The 13446-nt window shown below is 38.5% G+C and overlaps 1 protein-coding gene across 1 annotated transcript in view; it reads right to left on the reverse strand.

The window, feature by feature from the left end:
• The window catches only part of CFAP44 (cilia and flagella associated protein 44), a 134838-nt gene extending 122746 nt beyond the window's left edge, over positions 1-12092 (reverse strand). The window contains exon 1 of the mRNA XM_027119618.1: positions 6543-12092. Within this exon, the coding sequence (XP_026975419.1) occupies positions 6543-6699 (157 nt within the window). The 5' untranslated portion in view covers positions 6700-12092. The remainder of the gene's footprint in view (positions 1-6542) is intronic.
• Positions 12093-13446: the final 1354 nt, after the last annotated feature.

Genomic DNA, 13446 nt, shown 5'->3' on the forward strand with positions numbered 1-13446 from the left:
TCTTTGTCACAGATAGTACTCTTTGTCTTGAAATCTATTTTATCTGATATTAATATAGTCACTCCAGCCTTCAAATGCTTACTGTACGCCTACTATATCTTTTTCCATCAATTTACTTTTAACCTATTTGTATCATAATACTTAACGTGTGTCTCATATATCATATAGTAGGTTCTTGCTTTTATTATCCATTCTGATAATCTGTACCTTTTTACAAGACTTATTAGTCCATTAATATTTAATATAATTATTGGTATAGTTGGATTTTGATCTAACATTTAATTATTTATTTTCTGTTTGTGCACTTCCCACTCTTCCATTTTCCCTCTATTTCTTCTTTCCTATTTTTTGTTAGACCATTTATTGTTATTCTTCTAGATTATTTATTCTTTAAAATTCCATTTTAATTTCTGTTAGCTTTTTAACTACTTTTCTTTGTTTGCTTTTTAAATAATTGCTTCAGAGATTATAATATTTATCCTTTACTTCTCACGGTCTACTTAGTTAATATTATAGTAATACACATCTTTCATCAACTGAGGGAACAACCAGTCAAAAACTCCATAAGATATGATGATCTGAAAAACACTGTCAAACATCCCCGCCTGATATATAAAAAACACTACACCTACACATTCAAAGGCACATGGGCCATTTACCAAGAGAGATCACTTGCTGGAACATAAGACAAGTTTTAATAGCTTTTAAAAGATTGAAATAATACAAAATATGCATATTCTCTGATTACAACAGTAGTAAATTAAATTACAGAAGACATTTGGCAATTAAAAAACACACTTAAAAATAATGTATGGGTCAAGGAGAAATTAATAAAGAAATTATAAAACATTTCAAAGTAAATGATAATTAAAATATAACACCAAAATGTGTGGGATACAGCTAAGGCAATGCTTAGAGGGAAATTTATAGCTTTTAGTACATATATAAGAAAACTCAAAAATCAATGACCTAACGTTCCGCCTCAAGAAACTAGAAAAAGAAAAGCAAAAAACCCCAAAACTCAGAGTAAGTAGAAGAAAGGAAATAAAAATAATAAAAATAAAATAATAAAAAAATAATTAATAGAATTAGTGTAAATAATAAAAATGAAAGCAAGACTCAATGAAATAAAAAGGCAACAAAACAATAGAAAAATTATCAAAGCCAAAACCTTATTCTTTGAAAAGATTGACAAAATGGATGCACTCCTAGCTAGGCCCATCAAGAAATAAAAGAGAGACAATACAAATCTTCAGTATCAGGAATTAAAATAGATCCTACAGAGTTATGTCAACAAATTTTACAATTTAGAAGAAATGTATAACTTCTATGAAAGATACAAAGTTACAAAACTTAATAAAGAAGAAAGAGACAACCCTCTATTTATTAAGGGAATTGACTTCACAGTTAAAAATTTTTCCACTAAGAAAATTACAGGCCCAGATACTTCATTGGTGAGTTCCAGCAAACATTTAAGGAAGAAATAATACTAATTCTACACAAAATATTTCTGAAAATAGAAGAGACCAAAATACTTCCCAGTTTATTATATGAAGTCAGCAATAATTTAGTCCTTTGATAAGAATCAGAAACCAATGTCTTGGTAACTAAAGTCCTTCACCCTTGTGAAAAATGCTGCATGGTCTGGCTGGTACATTTGGTCTAAATCTCTTAATAGGACTCTGTTACAGCAGAAACTCCTTGTTGGTTATGGGGAAGAGTCTACCTTAATCTCCATACTTAGGTAGAAAACCAGGAAATTGATTCACTCTGCATGAGAATTCCAAAGGGTAAGATGTTGCCTAGATATTTTAGAAAGACTGAGAACAAGGTAAGGGCTCCAGGAAAAAAAATTCAGCTATCAGGTATGTAGCTGAACCAGGACAGAGACCTCTTCTCACAGCACCAAGGTAGAAGGTTTCAGAGTGTCAGCAGACTATTTCACGTTATCATTTGAGATCCTAAAACCCATGATTTATGAACTAATTTATGAGCTGAGGACAGGGCCAGGCCAGATTTGATAAGACCTGCCCTTAAGAAGGTCTGACATTAAAAAGGGAGGTTCAGGCAGTGCTGGACAAAGGGACATTATCATTAAATCCAACCATCCAGAGCGGGAGAGGAGCAGAGGGTGTTGGTCCCACCCACTCTGGCCCTGGAAGCCTGCTGGGCTTCCACATGGTGTCCCCTGCCCTCTGAGACTACAGGCGGGAGGCAGGCCTGGGCTCCTCTGTTCCGTTGAGCCTAAGCCCCAACCCCCCACACCTTCCAGGGCCTTTTCCAGCCCTGTGGGTCCTAAGCATAGGCCCTGCCCACTGCCCAAACCCTACCCCTGCTTAGGCTCTGCCCTCCACAGCCAAGGCCTTTTCCACCTTTTTTTTTTTTTTCTCCTCCTCTTTCTTGTTATTGTGGTTCTTTTTTACTTTCTGGTTGTTGGTTCATCTATATTTTTATTTTTATATTCTTTCTAACATATCTGTTAGTTTCCTAGTCTAATTTTATTTTTTACTTGTTATTGTTCTCCATTTTTTTTTGCTGCCCCACACGCAGCTTGTGGGATCTTGGTTCACAAGCCAGGGTTAGGGCTGAAGTTCCCGCAGTGGGAGCTCCGAATCTGAACCACTGGACTAACAGAGAACCTCAGACACCACAGGGAATACTCATCAGAGTGAGGTTTCCCAGAGGTCCTCATCTTGGCACCAAGACCCAGCTCTAAGCAACAGCTTATAAGCTCCAGTGTTGGAAGCCTAAGGCCAAACAACCAGTAAGGCAGGAACACAATCCCACTCATTAAAAAAAAAAAAAAAAATGAGATGGCAAAAAACATGTCACAGATGAAGGAGCAAGGTAAAATCCTATAAGACCAAATAAATGAAGAGGAAAAAAGCAACCTACCTGAGAAAGAATTCAGAGTAATGATAGTAAAGATGATCCAGAATCTCAGAAATAGAATGGAGGCATGGATTGAGAAAATACAAGAAATGTTTAACAAAGATCTAGAAGAACTAAAGAACAAACAAACAGAGATGAACAACACAATAACTGAAATGAAAAATACACTAGAAGGAATCAATAACAGAATAACTGGGGCAGAAGAATGAATAAGTGAGCTGGAAGACAGAATGGTGGAAATAACTGCCAAGGAGCAGAATAAAGATAAAAGAATGAAAAGAAAATCTCAGAGACCTCTGGGACAACACTAAAGGCACCAACATTCAAATTACAGGGGTCCCAGAAGAAGAAGAGAAAAAGATAGGGTGTGAGAAAATATTTGAAGAGATTATAGTGGAAAACTTCCCTAACATAGGAGAGGAGATAGTCACCCAAGTTCAGGAAGCACAGAGAGTCCTATACAGGGTTAACCCCAGGAGAAACATACTAAGACACACATCAATCAAACTAACAAAAATTAAATTCAGAGAAAAAAATATTAAAAGCAGCAAGGGAAAAACAAAAAATAACATACAAAGGAATCCCCACAAGGTTATCAGCTGATTTTTCAGCAGAAACTCTGCAGGCCAGAAGGGAGAGGCAGGATATACTTAAAGTGATGAAAGAGAAAAACCTACAACGAAGATTACTCTACCCAGCAAGGATCTCATTCAGATTCGACAGAGAAATCAAAAGCTTTTCAGAAAAGCAAAAGCTAAGAGAATTCAGCACCAACAAACCAGCTTTACAGCAAATGCTAAAGAAACTTCTCTAGGTGGGAAACACAAGAGAAGAAAAAGACCCACAAAAACGAACCCAAAACAATTAAGAAAATGGTAATACGAAAATACATATCGATAATAACCTTGAATGTAAATGGATTAAATGTCCTAACCAAAAGACACAGACTGGCCGAATGGATACAAAAACAAGACCCATATATATGCTGTCTACAAGAGACCCACTTCAGACCTAGAGACACATACAGACTGAAAGTGAAGGGATGGAAAAAGATATTCTATGCAAATCAAAAGAAAGCTGGAGTAGCAATACTCGTATCAGATAAAACAGACTTTAAAATAAAGACTAACAGAGACCTTATCTCTGTTACAAGAGATAAGGAAGGACACTACATAATGATCAAGGGATCAATCCAAGAAAAAGATATAACAATTGTAAACATTTATGCACCCAACATAGGAGCACCTCAATACATAAGGCAAATGATAACAACCATGAAAGGGGAAATTGACAGTAACATAATAATAGTAGGGGACTTTAACACCCCACTTACACCAATGGACAGATCATCCAAACAGAAAAGAAATAAGGAAACACAAGCTTTAAATGACACAATAGACCAGATAGATTTAACTGATATTTATAGAACATTCCACCCAAAAGTGGCAGAATACACTTTCTTCTTAAGTGCACACAGAACATTCTCCAGGATAGATCACATCTTAGGTCACAAATCAAGCCTCGGAAAATTTAAGAAAATTGAAATCATATCAAGCATCTTTTCTGACTACAACGCTATGAGACTGGAAATCAGTTACAGGAAAAAACTGAAAAAAACCACAAATACATGGAGGCTAAATAGTGTGCTACAAGATAAGCAAGAGATCACTGAAGAAATCAAAGAAGACATAAAAAAATACATAAAAACAAATAACAAAAACATGACGACCCAAGACCTATGGGGCACAGCAAAAGCAGTTCTAAAAGGGAAGTTTACAGCAATTCAATCTCACCTCAGGAAACAAGAAAAATCTCAAATAAACAATCTAACCCTACACCTAAAGCAGCTAGAGGAAGAAGAATAAAGAAACCCCAAAGTCAGTAGAAGGAGAGAAGTCATAAAAATCAGAGCAGAAATAAATGAAATAGAAATGAAGAAAACAGTAGCAAAGATCAATAAAACTAAAAGCTGGTTCTTTGAGAAGATAAACAAAATTGATATACCCTTAGCCAGACTCATCAAGAAAAAAAGGGAGAGGACACAAATCAATAAAATTAGAAATGAAAAAGGAGAAATCACAACTGACACCACAGAAATACAAAGGATTATAAGAGACTACTGCAAACAACTATATGCCAATAAAATGGACAGCCATGAAAAAATGGACAAATTCTTGGAAAGGTACAATTTTCCAAGACTGAACCAGGAAGAATTAGAAAATATAAACAGACCTATCACAAGGAATGAAATTGAAACTGTAATTAAAAATCTTCCAACAAACAAAAGTTCAGGACCAGATGGCTTTACAGGTGAATTCTATCAAACATTTAGAGAAGGAGAAAATGGACTTGAGGACATGGGGAAGGGGAGGGGGAAGCTGGGGCAAAGTGAGAGTAGCAGTGACATATATACACTACCAAATGTAAAATAGATAGCTAGTGGGAAGCAGCAGCATAACACAGGGAGATCAACTTGGGGCTTTGCGACGACCTAGAGGGGTGGGATAGGGAGGGTGGGAGGGAGAGACGCAAGAGGGAGGGGATATGGGGATATATGTATGCATATGGCTGATTCACTTTGTTGTACAACAGAAACCAACACAGTATTGTGAAGCAATTATACTCCAATAAAGATCTATAAAACAAAATTTGAAAAAAAAAAGAAAAAACTAAATCATCCAGGAAAATACTGCAAAGCACTAGAAACTAAAAAGTAGACAATCCTGTGTCAGAAACATAGGGAGTGGAAAAAAGTGGAAACGGAAAAACAAACGAGAAGCAAGCTAAAGTTTTTCAGGAGAGTGATATAATCATATTTTTTGGAAAGATAACTCTAATGGTGGTATGGACAGGAAGACTTAAGCAGAAATCCTTGTTGTAAGAGTCCAAGCAAGAGGAGATAGACCTCTAAAATAAAATACGATACGGAGAAATCATGGATTTACCAGACAGGCCTCAGATAAATTGAAAGAATTTAATGTACCTTTTGTAAATGAATTGATTTCCCCAGGACCTGCTCTCCTCTAGGTGAATAGTAAAAATTAGATTCTGAAACTATATTTAGGATTAGAACTAAAAATGTCAATATTCCACTAAGCCACCTAACACCACGATGCCCAGACAGAAAGAGCCAGTCATCTTTTAAAAATCCTATTACAAAATTCTTCACTTTCCCTTCTATCTGCAATTTATGATATCCTTCCACATATGTTATCCAATTTAATCCTCAAACAGCTCACAACGATCATTTTACGGGTGAGAAAATTGAGGCTCAGAAAGGTGAAATAATTTATCCAAGATCAAGCATCTCTAAGTGGAAGACCCAGGACTCAAAACATAAGTCCAGCTCTCTTTCCACTGCACTGTATTAGAGAAGCTCATTAAAGACCTTGTAGACCCTACAGGAAGGAGCCAGACCAGATGTGAAGATGGGTCATTATCAACATAGAGATGATAGTAACTTCGGTGTTCCAGGACTAGAGATAAAATGATTAAAACACAGAATCTGCTCTTAAAGAACTTAGAGTTTAGCAAGGGAATTAAACAAGTCAACCTTTCTGTCGTATAAACTTAGATATGCACTCTTTAAAAATTATTTTACTCAAATTTAATAATCAAGACCCTAAGTGTATATTATAATCTTTACTCACGTTCTGATGCAGATCTAGAAGAACGAGACTGCCTTCCATCACTCTTTGATCTCTCTGATTTCCCCCCATCAGTATCCTGATCATCTGGTTCCTTCATTTTCTCTGTAAGCACAAAATTGAGACAGAGACAGGGATAGAGCTGTAAAATAGAAATCATTAACAGATTATTTTCCCCCTAAACAAATCCCAGGAGCACCAAACACCATGTGTGTTGACAATCTGTGTGTTTGCAAGGTATCAGAAATGATTTCACCAGCTGGAGGGCACACGGCCATCATCAGAGACCTCCGTAGAATGGCAAAATATAGTCAGATATTCCCTTCCTCCAGGCAAACTCGTCATCATGGTGCCCTCTGGTTTTCCAGAAGTCCACAGTGAAACACCACCCAAGCCTATCTTTCCTCTAAATGCTCCACATTAAAATTAACCCTTTGCCATCCTTCCTTTGGTTCATCCCCTCCTCTTCCCCCTCCCATCATCAAAGTCCCCTGGTGTTACTAATCAATTTCAATTTTTAAATATTTGTTGAGGATAACTTCTATGTATCAAATCTTATGTTAGGCACTAAATTGTAGTACTGAACTAGAAAGATACGATCCTTAACTCAGTGGAGCTTTTTTAGAAATATAGATATTAAACAGGTAATTAAAATATAATGAGTGCTACAAAAGAATAGGGTGTTGTGGGCACATACAGCAAGAAGATTAAACTATGTCTGGGGTTAAGGAAGAGGCATTTGAGACACAGGTCATGAGTAGACGTTGGCCAGGCATAAAATGGGAAAGATTATTGGCAGAGGGAGCTTCTAAGAGAGGCTTGTGTCTGTGAAGGCCTGAGAGCAGTCTATTGGCTAGAGCAGGAGAGTGAAATGGACATTGATGAGGAAGCGGGTAGCAGATCATCAAATTGTCTCTAAGCTTTGCTAAGGAGTTTAGAACTTATTTCTATGGTAGTTGAAAGCCATTGAAGGTTTTTAAGGAGGGGAGTGACACGAGAGGTTTTCTCTGTCCTCTCTCTCTATGGCAGCTCTTGTAGATGAGAACATCTACTATGTCTTCCTTCTAAGTCTTCATTTCTCCGCACTAAACATCCCGTGTTTCCTCAACATTCTATGGCACAGCTGGCAGGTAGAGTAGTAGTTCTTTTTGGGTGAGATCTGTGGTTAGATTCAGGTTTGAATCCCAGTTTTGCCACAGAACTAGCTAATTACTTTACATCAATTCCTCGGTTGTAAAATGGGAGTGAAGAAAAAACTATGTATAAGGCTGCTATGCGAATTAACTGAACTAGTGCATTATTACACCTTCCTGGTCTCTCAAGAAAGACTACTATGCCCAAAGCAGCCAGGATCTACACTACACGATCAGTGCATGAGAGTGCAGGATGACAACTACCCACCTTCATCTGGACATTAGGGTTTATACCCTCTGTTTCCTTGCACTGACATCATGATACCCTCTCTTGATTTTTGTGTTTGTTTTTATTTTTTTAGAATTAAAGGATTGAGAAGTTGTATTGCAACCTGATGAGGCTTTGATGTCAGAGGGACTTGTTTGGCCAAGAAAAAAGGTTTACTTGGCCAAGGGCCAAGCCCCTAGCATCCCTTAACCTGTCAGTCCTTTTATATGTACAATGGGGAAGATAAGGTTGTCTGGCAGAGTTATTGTAAGTATTAAATGAGATCTTTTATACCCACAGTTCTCAACTCTGGCTGTACTTTAGAATCACTCGGAAAACTTCTTACAATGTACCATTCTCGGGGTCTCATTCCCTATATAATTCTTTTGTGGAGCCAAAGAATAAGAACCAGAGTTAAGGACCATGGGTTTATATCAAACTCTTCGTACGTATTGGAAAATGGTAGTTTTACTATAATTACTACACATTCTCTTTAATACAGCTAGGGCTCAATAAATATGATCACAGAATCTTGAGAGTTGAAAGAGGGTTAATTTGGTCCAATCTTCCCACCCAATATAAATCACACATCTACAACTCAAGCCCAGGCTAAGAGTATTGGCTAGAATCACACTGACTGGGCTCAAAGCCTGGCTTTTCCTCTTACTATTATAGTTGTGAGGTATTAAACAAGTATTTAACCTCTCTGTGCCTTCTCATCTGTAAAGTGCAGTACCTACTTCACAAGGTGGTTCTGAGATCTCAATGAGTTAATACAGTAAAGCTTTCAAAGAACAGTGCCTTGCACTCAGTAGGTAAAATAGTTGAAGGGATGAATGTTTTAATTCCTGAATAAAGGAACAAATGAAGGAACACACCAAGAGACAGTCAGCTTTAATTTAAACATTTCAGGTAAGAGGGTGAGCACATTCTGTTAATGTTCTCAGCTCTAGTTCTTAGGAAGTTCATTTTCTATTATATGAAATCTTCCTCCCTGCAACTTGGATCTATTTGGCCCTATTCTTCTGGGGACACACAGAATAAGTTTTCCTGTTTACTATAGCCGTTCAAATAATTAGCCAGTTAACTTTCCTACCCAGATCCTCTCTTTTCCCAAATAAAGCATCCCAATTCTTTCAACTATTTCTCACTAACATGTTTTCAACTCCTTTCAGCATCTGGATAGCTCAAAAACTTAATTCCCAATCCATCATATATCCCTCCCAATTTTGTATGTCCTTTGAAGGATCTGGACACTTTCCAGAAGATATGAACCATCACTTTATCTGTTGGGGACATTATATTCTTTCAAGGCAGCCTAATATTACATTATCTTGCCAGGGTCTGGGGGGTGGGCAGGCTCCTCATATACTGACTCGTAATAATCCATCTGTAACCAGCTAGAATGACTAAACCTTATTTCTGTATACCTAACCATGTCCTATCTTATACAACTGAACTAGCTAGGTTTGGAAGTCTATTTGCAGAACTACCTTAAATCTATTTTCATTAGACTCAGGCTTATTGGTCCAGCCTATGGTTAATTCTGTTAACCAACTCATTAGGTAGACTGTGAAGTTTTGAGTCAACCCTGAGGAAGTGTAAAGAAAAAAGAAAATTATAGTACACAGTGTTGCAGAGTGTGTGTTGATAGAAGGAGGTTGGCTGGAAGCTGGACAGAGGGCTCCCCAAGATGACATTACTCAAGATTCATTCCTTAGATTCCAGGGTCGGTCCCCACTCTCACAAACTCAAACACTCCATCTCAGCAGTGTGCCAGAGCTGGTCACGCTGAGATTCATAGAGATTCCTGTATAAAAACAGACACTGTTTTTACTTTACAGTGTGAAATAACAACTGTGGAGAGAATAACAGCTCATGTGTTTTTAATGTTTACCATGTGTGGAGCACAGTTCTGAGGATTCTACACATACTGTTTCATATATTTCTCAAAACTCTATGAGTTAGGTGCATTTTACAGATGAGATAGCAGAGCAGTTACTATTTGAATCCTTCCCTCTCACCCAACTCATGCAATTGACTTCCAAGTCCTGTTGCCCAGTGTTCAGTTATTAAGCCTTTTGAATTCATCCTCTCCCTTCTAGTCCCACTGTCCCCATCCCAGTTCTGGTCCTCACACTGTCTCACCTCTACCATTACCACAGCCTCATTCTCTCCCTTCTCTGGTCCATTTGTACACTGCCTCTTATATTCCTAAAACACAGCTTTTAATGTGCCACTCTTCTTGTTTAAAACCTTTAATGGCTCCTCATTGCCACAGAACAAGAACTCAGATTCCTTGGTGTGGCACAGAGGTCCTTCATCTTAGGGTCTGTAATTCATCTCTTGTCACCTTCCCCTTTCCTGGATCCTCCTCAGCCCCTCCTCCTTCTCAAAAGTTTTAGTCAGTAGCCACCTTGGACAACTCACAATTGGCCAGGCATGCTGAGTACTTGTATGCTACTATATCTACTTGTATGCAACAAGGATTTATTGTGCATCTACTGTGTCTTGCATGTGCTACACACTTACTTGACCTGCATTATCCTATTTAATTGTAACAGGAACCCCATGAAGTAAGCACTACCACCTTCCCTAGTTAGATGAGGAATCTAAAGTGCAGAAGGTCAACTTGCCAAGTGTCACACTTAACAGGTCTGGGTGGCTTGTTGACCCCAGAACCCAGGCACTTTCCCACCGACTCCCTGTTCCTGGCTCAGCCCGGTCCAACACGGACTCCTGCCATCGCCTGTCTTCCTCCCCAGCTGGATCATGAGCTCCTTGCAGGCAGGAACAGCGTCCACGTTCTATCTACAGTGTGTTGCCCCATGCCTGCGAATGCTATCAATTCAAATGTTTGTCGAACTGATCCATAGAAAGGAGAAGGAATGTGTCTCAGCAAAGCCCGGAGAACCCTAGTTCAGCCTAAGAGAAGTCCAAATGGGGTCGACTGATCCCTGATTCGCCAACAGATTTGAGGGGGGAGGTTGTGGGAACTGCCAGGCTGCTGGGGTCAAAACTTACCTAAGGCACCAACCTCCGCCGCGCGTTCCCAGTCACGGCGTCTGCCCCAGGTCTCCGTTTACTGCGGTTACCACGGCAACGCCATCCCGCCTCCCGGGTGGGCGGAGACGGGCGGGCCGAGAGGCGCATGCGCAGCCCTAAGGCCGCTGTCTGGGAAATGCCAAGGCGGTTGCAGGGGTACCCTTGATCTCGCTTGCCCTCTGGCCCGGCTATTTCGTGGCCCATGACTCAGGATCAAGGCCAAACAGAAAGCCCGGCATTCTACCATCTTATTATCCCCGTTTAATTTTTATATCTAGTTTATATTATTATTATCCTAAGGATGATACATTGATGACTTCGAAGCTATGCCCAATAATACAAAATGACTCAAAGGTGCCCTGATCACACGCCGTCATCAGCAAATATACGTCGCTGGGCGATTTTTGTTTTATTTATTTTACTTTATGTTATCTCTGTTGACTTTAAGAGTAAGTTATGTTGTGGGCTCCTTGGTCACAGGACTCCAGGTGCACAAAATATAGGCCTAGCTTGACAGATTTTTTCGGTTTAGCAGTTTGCTCTCCAAATGCTCTGTGGCACAGCCAGCAATCATTATTATTTTTAAGTACCTAACTAATGTTACTGGTTACAAAACATTGTTTTTAAATGGCTACAGCCTCGCAATAATATGACAAAGAATTTTGTATCCAGAATATGTAAAGAACTCTTATAATTCAATAACAAAAAAACTAACCACCTAGGACTTTGAATACCTCACCACATCAGATGTATGAGCAGTCAATAAACACATGGAAAGATGCATAACAGTAGGCCCCAGGGAGATGCACACCACAGTGCACGCATTCCATATCTACTGGGATGGGTAAAAGTTTTAAAACTGCCAGCACCAAATATGGAAGGATGTGGAGCAAATGGAACTCTCATATAATGCTGTTGAAAATGTAAAGTAGCACGACCACTTTGGAAAAACGTTTGGCAATTTCTTTAAAAGTTAAACATTTACCAAGCGATTCCATGTCCAAGGTATTTTCCCAAGAGAATAAAAAATTTCCATCCATACAAAGCCTTATGCGTGAATGTTCATAGCAGCCATATTCACAATAGCAAAAAACTGGAAACCACCCAAATGGTCACTGACAGGTGAATGGATAAATATCTGTACAACAGAATACTACTCAGAAGTAAAAAGGAAGAAACGGATACACACAACATGGATGAATCTCAGGATGAGTGAAAGTAGACAGGCACAAGATATTACAGTGTGTGTGATTTCATTTATATAAAATGCAAACAAATCTATGATGACCAAAAGCAGATCAGTGGTTCCCTAGAGCTGGAGTAAAGGGAGAGATGCACTGCAAAGAGACAGGAGGAATCTTCTGGAGATGATAGAAATGGTCTTAATTGTGGTGATAGTTCTGTCTGTATATACAACTGCCAAAGTCCATGAATTGTTCTCTTTAAATGGATGTATGGATGTATTTTGTTGTATATAAATTATTTCTCAATAAAGTTGGTAAGAAAAAAGTGGCTGTATTATATTTTGTGTTTATTGATTTCTGTAATGTTACACAACGATTTTCCAAAAACTTTGTACCATGCATTTATTGGTAATGTTGAAATGTTCTCTTTAGTCAAGTATTCTCGAGGATTAAAAAACAAGACCATTATCGCGGCTGTTAATTATTAAATAGTATATCCAGGGTGTCAAAAAGCCAGAAAACATAGGATAAACTTACTTTTAAACAGTATGTTAGTTATTTTCAAATAATATGCTCAACATGTTTTATTTCAACCTCCAAACATCTTTAAAGTTAAAGCACTGGATCCAGTTATTAATTTGAGAAAAACACAAATTCACTACAGAATGTCTTTAAAAATCCAGAAGTACAGAGGGAATAGTGTATTTATTTCTACACCAAAAAGCTGGCAGTCATTACTGAATGCTTGTGAGTCAGGTGCTGTTCTTAGCATATTTACACCTATTTACCTCACTTAATTCTCACAACCCTGTAAGAAGGTATTATCTCTGACTTTCAAATGGGAAAAATGAGATTCATCTGCCCAAGGGACACAGCCCAAGGAACACAGATGACATATGAATCCAAGCGTTTTGATGGCAACACTTGCACCCGTAGCCACTATGCTATATTAGTTATTTCTTTTAAGTTAGTAGAAGTCCAATAATTGTTTTTAAAAAGAGCTTCAAGTCCTGGCTTTACTTCTTATAAGCACTCTGACATTGGGTAGCTTATTCGACCTCTAGAGCTCAATTTCCTCATCTGTAAGGGGGGTGGGCGGCATTTAAACACGTCTAACTCATAGGTTGACTGTGAGATTTAAATGCAATAACGGGCTACTGCGGCTTAGCACGGCGCCTGCCACAGGAAAGGCTCAATAAAGGAAAGCTATTATTACCATTATGGTGCTTCCATATTGTGCACACCATAAGAGGGCAGCGCAGCATAGGCTTTGGAGA

Source organism: Aethalodelphis obliquidens, unplaced genomic scaffold (assembly GCF_003676395.1).
Source record: "Aethalodelphis obliquidens isolate GAN/ISIS:26980383/991018 unplaced genomic scaffold, ASM367639v1 scaffold1, whole genome shotgun sequence".
NCBI lineage: Eukaryota > Metazoa > Chordata > Mammalia > Artiodactyla > Delphinidae > Aethalodelphis > Aethalodelphis obliquidens.